Source organism: Dromiciops gliroides, chromosome 6, assembly GCF_019393635.1.
Source record: "Dromiciops gliroides isolate mDroGli1 chromosome 6, mDroGli1.pri, whole genome shotgun sequence".
Taxonomy (NCBI): Eukaryota; Metazoa; Chordata; class Mammalia; order Microbiotheria; family Microbiotheriidae; genus Dromiciops; species Dromiciops gliroides.
The window spans coordinates 271,697,500-271,711,885 of NC_057866.1; the positions used below are offsets into that span (position 1 = coordinate 271,697,500).

At 41.0% G+C, this 14,386-nt stretch overlaps 1 protein-coding gene across 1 annotated transcript in view; it reads left to right on the plus strand.

Annotated features, from left to right (window-relative positions):
* Nucleotides 1–8,079: 8,079 nt before the first annotated feature.
* QRFPR (pyroglutamylated RFamide peptide receptor) overlaps nucleotides 8,080–14,386 on the plus strand; it is an 80,227-nt gene continuing 73,920 nt past the window's right edge. The window contains exon 1 of the mRNA XM_043973398.1: nucleotides 8,080–8,419. Coding sequence (XP_043829333.1) covers nucleotides 8,080–8,419 — 340 coding nt within the window. The remainder of the gene's footprint in view (nucleotides 8,420–14,386) is intronic.

A 14,386-nucleotide genomic window follows, 5' to 3' on the forward strand; every position in this document is an offset into this window, starting at 1 on the left:
TTCCCTCCTGTGAGGAAAAGAATAATCGTCTCAGACTACCACCATATCAGTACTGTTCAAATTGTACTCCTCTGGACCTGTTTGAGGACTTAGGTCTAGACCTCCCTCCTCTCTGGCAGAGAGATCATGTGGTTCAAGTAGCCTTGAGCTGGTCTCAATTAGGTCCACTCTGCTCCTGGGCTGTGTCCATATAAGGCAAGACTGAAGGAATCTCCCTGTGTCACCTCCCTATTAGCTAAGAACTCAAAGAATAATTATAGGGGCAGATAGGTGGTGAAGTGGATAGAGCCGACTCTGGAGTCAGGAGGACCTGAGTTCAAATGCGGCTTCAGACACTTGACACTTACTAGCTGTGTGATTCTGGGCAAGTCACTTAACCCCAATTGCCTCACTAAAAAAAAAAAAAAGAGAATAATTATGGAAATTAGGGTTAAGAACACTAAATAGCTAGCTTTCACACTTAGATTGTAACCCTTAGGTATCAGTCAATGATGAACAGAGGGAGAGTCCATTTCATGGTAGGGACTAGGGATAAAAGGGGCCTGCCAGGCCCTATGCTTTGCATTCACCTGCTGCACACTAAATTACTGCTCATGGTGCCTTTTATTTCAAGAAAGAAATCAAAGAGCTTTTGACACTTTGCTGCTGAGTTACAGAGGATTATTGAGCAGGGGTCCTTTTCTCCTCTCACCTGCCTTACTTGGAATCCCAACTAAAATCCAACTTTCTACAGAAAACCTCTCTCCTAATCCCTCTTAATTCCAATGCTTTCCCTTTTTTTGATTATTTCCTATTCATCCTGTATATAACTTGCTTTGTGTATATTTGTTTGAATATTGCTTTCTTCATTAAATTGTAAACTCCTTGAGGGCAGGGACATTTTTTTCCCTCTCTTTGTATTCTCATCACTTAGTAAGGTGCTGTCACAAACTAGGCACTTAATAAACGTGTATTGAATTGAATAGAGTCAAATTGAATAGTTGTTCATATATAGATATATATCTTTAGATATCTTTCTCTATGTCCCAATGTATCTCTATCTCTCTATATCAGCTTGGGAGAATAAACCTAGTTGTGTGATTTCTGGGTCAAAGGTTATGAGTAATATTGTCAATTTAATTGTAATTCCATATTGCTGTCCAAAATGATTGGACAGCTCCCATAGTGGCAGCTTAGCGTGTCTATTCTTCCACAGACTAGTTAATACTGAGGTTTTTCCATCTTTCCTTTTTTGATGGCATAAAGTGATACCTATGAATTGCTTTAACTTCAATTTTCTTTGATCACGAACAGATTTACACCTTTTTTAGAAGGTTATTGTTAGCTCGTGTTTCTTCACTTCAAAACTGTCCAGTCATAACTGTTTATTGCTTCTCATCTGGGGTAATAGCTTTTAATTGTTTTTTATTTTATTTTTTTATTCCGGAAAGCTGAGCTTCTTCAATAGCTAAAATAGGGCATGAAAACAATGAAGCTTTGTAGTTGACGATGTGCATAATTCAATCAGGAATGTGGTCTAGTTAGAAAAAGCTGACCTGGCCTTCTTTGCTTACTTTTTGTTTTGACTAAAAATCATTTGCAAACTAAGCCAGAAAAGATCTTGGAAAGATAGAAAATTTTTTTTAGAAGTACATATGATTTCCTAATGTTTAATTAGATTGATGTCCATAACAAAAGTCTTCCTCTGAAATATAGAGGTTGAAAAGAAAAGGACATTAAAACCTAATTATAAGGCACTCATTGAAATAAAATTGTTTTCTTCTTTCATATATGTATGTGTATGTGTATATGTGTGAAAATGTCATCAGTATTCTTTTTTGTGTGAGGCAATTGGGGTTAAGTGACTTGCCCAGGGTCACACAGCTAGTAAGTGTTAAGTGTCTGAGGCTGGATTTAAACTCAGGTCCTCCTGAATCCAGGGCAAGTGTTCTATCCACTGTGCCACCTAGCTGCCCCTGTTATCAGTATTCTTAAAACTGTCATCATTACTAAAGTAGTTTGAAAAAAAAAGGGTTGGGTGATAATATAATGGGTGATTCTAAAAACCAAAATTGGTTAGGAAAAGGCAAAAAGTAATTATATCATAAAATGGGGCATGAAAGGAAGAACTAATAGAGAGGAAGCAGGTGGAGGTGGAGGGTTGGTAATGTTACCGTCAGAGGGAAAGAGGTGGGAGGAGTCCTTAAGTATTTCTTTGTAAAGAATTACAACCCACACACAGTCCAATTAGAATAAAATGGTCTTTTATTTGGGGGCTAAAGAAAGTGACCAAAAGGAAAGTGGAGGGGCTGCTAGGTGGTGCAGTGGATAGAGCACTGGCCCTGGATTCAGGAGGACCTGAGTTCAAATGTGACCTCAGACACTTGACACTTACTAGCTGTGTGACCCTGGGCAAGTCACTTAACCCCCATTGCCCTAAAAAAAAAAAGGAAAGTGGAAGACTTTTCCTCAATGAAAGGAGATGGCTCAGAAACATTCTCTTCTCAGAACAGAAGAAAAGCCAAAGCTTTTATACAGGAAAGATGTAGTGACCAACTGACAATGGAAAGTTCCTTTTGGGGGTGGGCGGGGAAAGCTTGAATGAGGGATGGTGGTCCAGACTTCTAGAGTTATCTCTGTCCCCTGGCACCACCCTACATAGTAGCCATGCCTAATCGACTTTCCTGCCATAAAATTTTATCTCCCCTGACTTCTTAGGTTTGTAAGTCCTGAGATCTAGTTGGCCACTTTAACAGTCCCTTAATTCTTCATATATCCTAAACCTCAGGTCATTAATCTCATTGGGTTGAAGAGGAAACAATGTGTATATTTGAAAGGGTGTAGAAGTTTTCTGAATTTATAGGGAGGTGAGAAAACTGGGAAACAGGGTGGGGGAGGGATTTTTAGAGGGGTTTATGCATTGGACTTTTGGAGGGGTGTGTGGATTGAGATTGGGAGGGGATGGGAGAGGGACTCTTGGAAAGGTGGGTAAAATAAGGAGTGGGAGGGTAGGGTGAGAAGATAAGGTAACAGGGATAGGGTAAAATGAGCTGGAAGGAAGAGGTCTTCACTTCTCAAAGGCTGGTATTTGTACAAAGGTAACCAGGAAGCTACCTTAGTCAGCTAGACTAAGTGTTGTAAATTTCAAGGAGGGTTTTACTATTTACTTAGAGAAAAACAAGCCCAGTGTACATGGAAGAGATCTTAGTATATATTACTCCACACTAATTATACCTCTGGTTGACTAGAGAACAAGTAAATATATAAATGAACCATTTTATTGAATGCATGTAGATCCACAAGAACCTTAAGCCTCAGGTAGCTATTCTGGGGGAGGTCCAGAATATGGAGGTATCTCAGCTGTTATATTGCAATTACCTATAGATTTTGAATTTGATACTTTTACTAGATATATTTAATACAAAAAAATCTTCTAATCTGTATCTTTTCTTATTCTGACTGGAGTGCAAATGCTTAAATATTTTTCCCATAGAAACAAATCTCTTTTGTCCTTTAAAATTTCTTTATGTGGCAGTTGTTCAAACATTTCTTCCTCTATCCACAGTTGTTAAAGAAATAACCTTCAATTTTCCTCTTAAAAATAATGTGGTTCTTTATATTTAGAACATTTATCCATTTGAAATTGTTTATATTTCTGTGTGTAAATTCCTTTCCTACAAACTACTTTTTCATTTCCCCAGCAGTTTTCATTCAATAAATAATATTTGCTCCTGTAAGTTTTCATTCCAATATTTATTGAGCTATTGTTCAACAAATATTTTGGCTCCTAAATGTTCCTACTCTAATCCATTCCACTGATATCCTTTTCTATTATTTTCCCAGTACCAGTAGTTTAGAAATGACAGCTTCATAATATAATTTGAGATCTGGAAAAGCTAGCTCCCCAGAAAAGTTAATGAAAATACTCCAGAGTTATTTTCATCCCTTGAATCTCCAAAATTGAAGTGGGAATTCATTGACAGCCTCCTGTTTCTCAGTGCTGTGGAAATGACACATTGTCCTACCAAGCAAGGCTCTTCTCCAAGCCACCTAGATGACTCTCTTAAAACAAAAAATAAGACTTTGCATTAAGTACTCTCTACTCCTATTTGCTGTCTTAACTTATCAAATTGGTGGTCTGTGGCTCTCTCAAAAGGTTTGCCATAAGACAGCCCCCAAAAGAGAAAAAGACCTATTTGTACAAAAATATGTATAGCACCTCTTTTTGTGGTTGCTAAGAATTGGAAATCAAAGGAATGCCTATCAATTGGGGAACGGCTAAACAAGCTGTGGTATATGATGGTGATAGAATATTATTATGCTACAAGAAATTACAAAATAGATGATTTCAGAAAGGTCTGAAAATACTTGTATGAACAGATGTATGGTGAGGTGAGCAGAATCAAGAGAACATTATGCAGAGACAGCAATATTGTTTGATGAAGAACTGTGAATGACTTAACTATTCTCAACAATACAATGATCCAAGACAATCTCAAAGGACTATTGATGAAACATACTATTCACTAAGTTTTTTCTTTTATTCAGGTTTTCTTGTACAAAATGACTAATATGGTAATGTTTTACCTAATTGCACATGTCTGATTGCTTACCACCTCAGGGAGGTGAAACGGGAGGGAGGCAAGGTGGAATAAAAATCGGGACTCAAAACTATAAATAAAAATGTTTATTACTTAAAAAAATATTGCCATGGATCGTAAGCTCTGACTATCCTGCTGAGATAGGCTTTCAGGCTTGTGAAGGACCTTGTGTATGTAAATCACCAGCTCTAGAAGTTTGCCTACTAGCCAATGATGTGTGCCTGTGCCCACTATAATTCCTTATGGCAGGGAAACCCTGGGAGATAGGGGTTGTCAGTTGTGGGAATGCAGCGAAACCCCAAGTAGCATAGAGATCCCAACCCCCAAGGAATCCTTAAAGCTTTCCCAAGGGAAAAACACCTCAGGAATAAGATGTGGTTGAGCATGACCCTGGTACACTGATGAGCAATATCAAGGTCTGCAAGATGATATGCAGGATATGGATGGATGGGGCATATCCTACTGATATCCCATCATTCAAAGATCCCTCCCACAGTTATCTTTCTATTCCCATCCCCTTGTTTTGTAAAGATACAAAAGACCAGTTCTTCTTTTACTCCAGTGGGACAGTGACCATAGAGGTCTGTTCCCTGGACATATTCCTCTCTTCTAATAAATCTTTTTATTTTATAAGATTCACATTGAACCTCCAATTCTTTGGGTGAACTATCCCCCCAATCCAGGTTGCAAGTACCGCCAACATGTTCTTGGAGTAAAAAGTTCCTCTTCTGACAAGTAGAAATTGTTGTGAGACATGATTATGAATAACCAATATCCTGGGGAAATTCAAAGGCTCTTCACTTGTTCTAAATTCCTCATTTTAAAAAAAAAGTCACCTTTTCCCCAATGACATTACTGAAGGAAATTGTGTTAATTCTCCTCATCTTGGTTGCAAGGAATTTACTCTAAGGTTGGAGAGCCCATTGTGTTCTACTCAAGCTTGGGTGGAGACAGATCCTTTTGTCTAGATAGCTCAAGTCTGGGGGTGCTCCGAGTAGGCATAGTCTCTCTGTCTAGGGGTCACTCTCTGGCCCCTCATTAAAAAGGGGATATATTCTTTGAACTGAAAGCCTAAAGTTATGGGTAGTCTGGTATACAGTCCCTATCCAAGAGATACTCAGCCCTTCACTTTAATATAGCCTGCCTTCAATCATGTTAACCAGTTAGATTTGATTGCTGTTTGATGAAGGGTATATAAACTTTGAGTCCCCTGCCATGATTACCTTTGGTCTAAGAGAGAAGGCCAAATGACCATCCTTTTATTCATAATCTGCTGACCTTAATAATAAAATGATTAAATCACCCCCAAATTATGTCTTGGACATTTAAATTGGCACACTGTACAACCCTGGGCAAGTCAGTTCCTTCTATGTGGCTCAATCTAATAGCAAATTGTACAGTTTCCTGTGGAATCATTTTATTTAATTTTTCATATAAATATTTTATTATTTTCAAGTTACATTTCGAGATAGTTTTCAACATTTGTTTTTATAAGATTTCTAGTTTCAAATTTTTCTGCCTCCCTCCTTCCCCCCTCCCCAAGACAGCAAGCAATCCAGTATAGGTTATATATCTACAATCACATTAAACATATTTCTGCATTAGTCATGTTATGAAAGAAGAATCAGAGCAAAAAGGAAAAACCTCAAAAAAGTAAAACTATAACAACAAAAACAATAGAAATAGTATGGTTCGTTCTGCATCCAGATTCAACAGTGTTTTTTTTTTTTTTTTCTGGATTTGGAGAGCATTTTCCATTCATGTGGAATCATTTTTAAAAAATATAGAGGCAGATAGGTGGCGCAGTGGATACAGCACCAGACTTGGATTCAGGAGGACCTGAGTTCAAATATGACCTCAGACACTTGACACTTACTAGCTGTGTGACCCTGGGCAAGTCACTTAACCCTCATTTCCCCACAAACAAAAACAAAACAAAATTATATTGTTGTGGAAATGCTTGTTTCATTCCACAAATTAAGGGAAAAAAAGAAAGAAAACTACTACTTAGAACTTATCGGAATACAACACTGAGCTCACAATCAGGTTGACATAGGTTCAAATCCTGTCTCAGAAATGATTAGCTGTGTGAGACTCTGGGCAAGTCATTTAACTTCTCTGTGTCTCAGTTTCCTCAACTTAAAAAGGAGGGCGTTGAACTCCAAGGTTCCTAAGGTGCCTTCCAGCTCTAAATATGATTCTGTGATCACAGAATGGTGGGGGTGTTTTGTTTTGTTTTGGTTGGAACTATTCATTTAGCCGAAATAGAAAAAAAAACTTCCCAGTTGAGGAAATCCCAGATACAGAGGGGAAAACTCTGGATGTAGGTCTGAGAAGTGCATCTGGCTTGAATTTCCACTTTTGAATAAGTCTCTAGCCTCAGATTCCTCACCCCTAAAATGAGGAAGCTGAATGAGAGAAGTTGATCCCAAGCAAAGCCAGGGACCGCCTACAATCAGTGTGAGGGTGAATCCACGTGAATTGGGCAATCTAGGCGTCGCGCGTTCTGATTGGAGGGCGGCCAAGATTAAAGCCCGCTCCCGCCCCACCCTCTCGTGACTTTGGAGCCCAGAAGCAGGTGCTCTTGACTAGTGGTCCCCATTGCGCTCCCGCACCTTTCCTGTCTTGGGCGTCTCGGTTCCGTCCGGAGGGGCGTAGCCGCCGCTTCCTCCCCAAAGCTGAGAAGGATGCGAAGCTGAATCCAGGCTGGGAGGTCGGCGGTGCAGCTTTTTCTCCTCGTAAGCGGGGTTCAGTCCGCAGAGCCTTTGCCTGACTTCCTTTGTAGCTCCTAGAGCCTCCCGCAGGAGAGAAGTTTCTCTGAGCTTGAAAATCCTCTTGGTCCTTGTCCTTGGGAGCCTCTGAACTGGTTCTCTCTTCTCTCTTCGTTTGACCCTCCCCTTTTCCTCTTTCCTTTTCTCTTTCACGTTTCCCCCCGATCTTCTGAGGTGCAGTGGGAAAAGGGTTTGGAGAATCCTGAATGTAGGCGAGTTACCTCGGGCAAGGCTTGACCTCTCTGCGCCTCAGTTGCCTTATCTGTTAAATCAGGTATTTGGACTAGATGATCTTTGAGGTGCTTTTTGCCTCTTACTGCAAGTTACGATCCTAGGTGAGGACCTGCGCTGGTCTTCTTGCTCCTTCAGTAGGGTGAGCAGGAGGGGGAGCTTGTACCAGGGAGCAGAAGCCGAGCAGGAACCGCGCCCTGCAGGTCAGGCTCCAGCTGCTAAAAGGTCAGTGCAAGCTCTCCCGTTTCTTAGGAAGATTGCAGGTCCCCACAGCTTCCGCACAGGCTTCCCAGATTTCCCCTTGCACACTGGTGCGCCCAAGCGCATTCTCCCTGACACATTTCAGCCCGCTCCATCCTGCTGTCCGCGCTCCTACTTCGCGCGGCTGAGCGCAGCCACTGGAACCCTGGACAGCTCTTGGAGTCTCGGCTGCTTGGCCAGGGCAGGAGAACTGGTACCTACTCCCTTTGTCCAGTTTTCTCCCTGCAGTGCGTGCCATGCAGTCCCTCAACATCACCCCGGAGCAGTTAGGCCGGCTCCTGCGGGAGCACAACATGAGCCGTGAGCGCTTCATCGCCCTGTATGGGCTGCGGCCCTTAGTCTACAGTCCCGAGCTGCCAGGCGCGGCCAAACTAGTCTTCGTGCTCATCTCCGTGCTCATCTTCGTCTTGGCGCTTTTCGGGAACGGCCTGGTGCTCTACGTGGTGACCCGCAGCAAGGCTATGCGGAAGGTCACCAACATCTTCATCGGTTCCCTGGCACTCAGCGACCTGCTCATTACCTTCTTCTGTATCCCGGTCACCATGCTCCAGAACATCTCCAGCGACTGGCTAGGGGGTAAGCGTGACCCGTGTTTTACTCTTTTTCTCCTCTCCTCGTCGCCACCAAAGCCACCGCTGTCGCACTCTTCCTACTCCTTGTCTTATTCTTAACCAGAAATTCCCAGATCTTTTTCTCCTCTTTCTTTTTCTTTGGTACTTTTCTGATGTTTTTGGAAGTTTGTTTTGGATAGGTTTTCATCTTTCTTGGCAGGTTCACCTCCCTATTAATGACGCTGTCTTCCGTTTCTATAAAATTTTAAGGCTTGCAAACTACTTTGCTGTTGATGTTTGGAGGCATAAATGAATCCCATTCCTTGGAGGAGGACAGCAGGCTGAGAGCTGCTGTGATTCGTTCTAGATTACACCTCTCCTAAGTGTTTACGGTTGGTTTGGAACCCAGGTTTCCTGACTCTGAGGCTAATGGTCTATCCTCTGCACTGGACTCCTATACTTCCCCATGTGTTAGCCGAGAAGGGCTAAGCAAGAACCAGGCAGAAAAAACCAACATGGTCAGATGACTTCCCTTACCTTTTTAAGTTATATCTTAGCCAACTAGGTAGAGAGAGAGCCTGGAATGTATCAAGTGGATTGAGTTGACAGATGGTAGAGATTTCCTAGTCCAATCTCATTTCCCAGTGGAAGAAATCAAGGCCAAGAGGAGTCATGTGACTTGCTCAAAGTAGGATAAGGGTCAAAATTTGAACCCAGATCTTTTGACTTCAAATTCCATGTGCTTGCTACTATACCAGTCCATCTCTCAACATGCCTGCTCAAGGTGAAAGCCAGCCAGCTCCACTTTTCAGGGACAGGGGTAGTGCTAAAGTACAGGAAGACCTTTTGGGTACACTGAGTTAGGGACTCTTGGGAGACACTGGGAAAAGAAGGAAAACTAGTGGGCCTCAGATGGGATGCACTCTGCTGCACTGAAGCCCATTCGTTTTCAAGGATAAACACTGGTTTTGTCCTCTTTGGCACATCCTTTGTATCTGGAGCCAATATAAGACTGGTGCTAGGCAGGGAATCAAGGTAAATAAATTGACAACATACTAATAGATTTGAAGGAGAAAAAATGGCAATTGTTTAGTGGGGTTTATCTTAGCTGATCTTTTGGTAACTGCTTAGAGAGAAGTCCTGTTTGGCTCCCAGTTGGTAGGCTTTGATTTCTGTACATACAAATGCTTCACTTCCATTCAATTCCATTTGGCAGGGGGTCTGTGTTACCTAACAAATCTGCTCAAAGCTTTGTTTACCCTCTCTTCTAGAACAGGAAGGTTTTTTTCCCCCCCAGACCTCATTACTTATTAGGCCCACAGTGAGAGCACAAACTAAAGCTGCAGGAGTGATTGGCTTTCTTTAGACATTGTGATGGAATTATTCTATATGGGGTTCATAACAAGCAATGTTTTTCAATGAACACAATGAATAAAAAGAACCAGGCTGTGATTTAAACCATTGAAGCACATTAAGAAGTACCTCCCCATCACCCTCCAGAGTTTTTCTTGTTATGCTTAGTGCCAACCATAGTGTCTAATAGACCTATTGAAAGCTTGAGGAATTGCATTGTAGATCTGTTCTTCATGGTGGCAGTCTCCATACCTACATATTTAAGGTATCCTAAGTATTGTAACAAGATTGATTGGAAAAAATATCACCCAGATTTTTATTAAAGGGAGAAGAGAGGTATACTCTTCTTTGTACAGAACAGTGGTCTTGATCCCTGGAAAAACACCAGAACAGATAAAGCAGTGGTTTGTAAGTACCTTAGGGAAACAGTAGTCATGCCGAAAGCCAGCACGGACTCACTGAAAATAAGGCATGTCAGACTAATGTCATTTTACAAAGGAAGATCCAAGCAATGCCAAATACCTTGTATCCATGGATTTTAGCTAAGTATTTGACTATCTCACCCTAGTGGAGGAGATTAATTAATGAAGGTAACAGTTAGGTGGATTCAGAACTGTTTGAATGACCAAGACTCAAAGAGTAGAGGTCAGTGAATTAATGCCAGTTTGGGAAGAATTTTGTAGTAGAGTGCACCAGGAGTCTGTTCTTGGCTCTCTTTTGTCCAACGTCTTTGTGGATGAAGACACATTTCCAGATGAAAAGAAACCTATGTATCAGATGATTGAATCTGTAGTTCTCATATCTGGATAGCCTGGGGAGCAGAGAGCAGAAACTCATAGAGCCCTAGGAGTTAAAGTTAGAAAGAAACTTACTCATGGCCATCTAGAGGAAGCCCCTCCCTTTATAGATGAGGGGACCGATGGAAAGAGAGAGAACTTAACCAAGGCCACACAAGCAGCAGTGAATGCCATTGCTAGGATTTGAATACAGATACTCTTACTCCAAACCTAATGCTTTTTGTCATTATGCCTTTCTGTAATTTGAAATTGTGTGTTTGAAACTGTGAGAAAGAGAAGGAAACCAAATTAAGGACAATGGACTAGTTGGGATAGATACATTGTAGGTGAAGGTGAGGATAAAGAATAATTTTGGGAGGATTAAGGTGGAGATGGCAGGACAGAGAACCATACAATCAGGACCAACTTTGAGTTCAGGATCATGGAGATAATAATCCCATAATATTGAAGCAAAAATGAAGGTGTAGGCCTAAATGGTTTATGAGGTACCTTCCAGCTCCAAATGTGTATTATTCAACTTATGTATGATGGTAACATTTAAAACATGACCATTCTCTGATCCACCAAGTTTGCCAAATAAAGAGATGAGCTTAGTCTGGCATGACTTGTTAATTAAACCATATTGACTCGTAGGGGCAGATAGGTGATGCAGTGGATAGAGTGCTGTGCCTGGAGTCAGCAATGTTCGTCTTCCTGCGTTCAAATCTAGCCTCAGGCACTTACTAGTTGTGTGACCCTGGGCATATCACTTAACCCTGTTTGCTTCCATTCTTTATCTATAAAATGAGTCATAGAAGGAAATCTCAAACTGCTTAAGTATCTTTGCCAAGAAAAATCCCAAAGGGGTCATGAAGAGTCAATTATGACTGAACAACAACAACGATTAACTTGTATTGTGTTCCCTGTTTCTTTTTTTGTTCTAGTATTTTCCCAGGAATACATTGAAGAATTTTCCTCCTTTTTACAAATGAGAGCAACATTTGCCCATCTCCAATCCTGCAGCACAACTGGCCCATTTCCAATCCTGCAGCATTACTGTCATTCTCTAGGATTCCTTAAATAGAAGCATGGAGTATGTCACCATTAATAGCAGATTTGCAATTCAATTCATGAAACAGATATAAAGACCGAGGTCGCTGGAGTTGGGGAGGTTAATTAAGTCCCTGAGTATGAGGGTAGGGATTGGCATGTCAGTCGGTCAACAAACATTTGTTAAGTGCTTACTATGTGCCAGGCAGTGTGCTACATACACTACAGTGTAATGAATGAGGTGTAGAATTTCTTAAGAAAGGCATGAGAATGACCTGTATGTTCGTAGATAAATAAAACAATGGTCTTGATACAATGATATAGAGGTATAGATGGACCTAGAAGGAGAGGTTTCTGAGTGATGGTGGCAGAGGAAGGGTCTGCAAGTGCTATTCAGGATTAAGCAATATGTCTAATTCTTCTCTTGGCCCTATTTAAGAGAATATAATAATAGTAAGAGGGTATCTAGGAATTAGTGTCTCTTAGGGGCGTTATATTCCTGTGAATAATGGATGATGTAAAGGGTATTTGATGAAGAAACATTGAACTTTTAAACAGAGGTATAGAATGAAGGTCACTGTGTTAAGTGTAGAGGTAGGGGGTTTGACGTTGGTTCAGAGAACAAAATGAAATGAAAAAATAAGATGTAGGCTGTGCAGGTATAGGCTGAGGCAGATACAGATAAAATGAAGAAAGATTTGGTGGGGGAAAGGATTTTCACCTCACCAGTAGGAGACTGAATAACAGAAATGAAGGGTAGTATTTGGTTGGAGTTTACCAGCCAAATGATTGGGGGTGGTGAGATACTAAGGTTCTCATCTCTAGTGTTCTGTAATGACTGAGCACAGCATCAATCTGGGGAAGCAGCATCTGCTTCCAATGCTTGCTACTCCAAACATTGGGGAGATGGATATGTAGGTGGTAGGGACTTCTGTCTGGTCACCTTAGTCAATAAATACTTGGCCCTGAGGTATCTGGGGTCAGACTGAACTCTAACTGGAAGACTACTTCCTATTTATATGGTAGGGAATGAGCTCTTCTCAGAAGGTACCATGCATGTGGAACATATGACTTGATCAACATTTTCACATGACTAGGAACTTGGCTTCTAGGGTCTGAGTCCCTGAAAAACTGTGGTACTTTCGATGCCCCAATACTGGGGATCTCTGATGGATCTGCTCTGGATTCCTGATGGGTGTTAGTCTCATTTATTGTACCATCTTTGGATCCCTGAGGCTCAGGATCTCTTAGGGTAGGCAGCTGGGTGGTACAGTCGATAGAGTGTTGGACTTAGAATTCAGAAGAACTGAGTTTGAATCCTGCCACTTACTAGTTATGTGACTCATATTTGTCAGTCTTAACTTCTTTATGAGTAAAATAGCAATAATAATACAACCTATCTCACAGGGATATGAGGATCAAATAAAATAATTCATGCAAAATGCTTTGCAAACCTCGAATCATTGTGTAAATGATAGTCATTATTCTTGTTGCTATCATCATTATCATCCTCTTTATTCAGTGACCCAAGTAGTAGTGGCTGCTAATGACTGTGATATTTGGGTCCTCATCAGTAAGAGTGGTTGAATGGAAGCTTACTATGCACCCCTATAGAAAGAACTGATAAAAAAAAGAGTGGTTGAATGGAATCCAGATCTACCTAGTACAGGACACCACTATCTACATCCATGACCTATACATCCAAGTGCCTCTGTTGAGTATGTTGAAGAAGAGGTTGGAATAAATGCCCTCAGAGGTACTTCACAGACCTGAGACTCTTAACTATAAAGTAAGGACAGAAACATCACTTTTATGTATCCTCCCTGCAATCTTTTGAGGTAGATAAGGTAGATGAGATCCATTGTAGGAATGAGGAAGCTGAGGCTCAGAGGTTGTGTCTTGATCAACATTGTCACATGGCTAGGAACTCAGCAGCTGGGTAGTTCTGAATCACAGGACTGAGAGGAGCCCTTGTTTGCTAGAAATAAGGCAGGTACTGGGAGTAGAATCTTCGGCTTCCAACTATCAAGTCTGCTCTGTCTATTTCAGAATAAATTGGATTTTAGAGAAAGCCAAGAATCATTCACTATCTAGTCTGTTGAGTAGTGTGGGTACAAAATGTGAGTAATAGAATTTTTGTTAAAAAGAGGGAAGCTATTGAAATAGTTTTTTCTTTTATAACTTGGAATTGGGTTCTGTAGACAATTTCAAAAGAAGTTTCTAAAGTTACTCAAACAATGGCTACATCATTGGCATGAAAACATTGTCTCTCAAAGTGGTTATATATAATCTTATATCCATCCTAGGATCTTGAATTTATATCTTCCAGGGATCCAGAGAACATTTAGTCAGAGCCTCTCATTTTCTTGATGAAAAAATTGAGGTCTGGAGATATGTGACTTGCCCAAAGTGACATAGCTAGTAAGTAGCAGATTTATAAGTTGAATTGAGATCCCCCAAGTCTCTTATGTGTTCCCTAAACAAACAAAAAACCCCTAAATTCAGCCATTTACAGTCACAGTGGATAGAGCCCATGATTCAGGAGTACCTGAATTCAAATATGGCTTCAGACACTTGACACTTACTAGCTGTGTGACCCTGGACAAGTCACTTAACCTCCATTGCCCTGGGTGGGAGGAAGAAATTACAAGCAGAATGATTCCAGAAAGGCCTGGAAAGACTTGTATGAACTGATGTATAGTGAAGTGAGCAGAGCCTAGAGAACATTGTGCACAGAGACAGCAATATTGTTTGATGAAGCAATACAATGATCCAAGACAATCCCAGCGGAATATTTATGAAACATACTATCT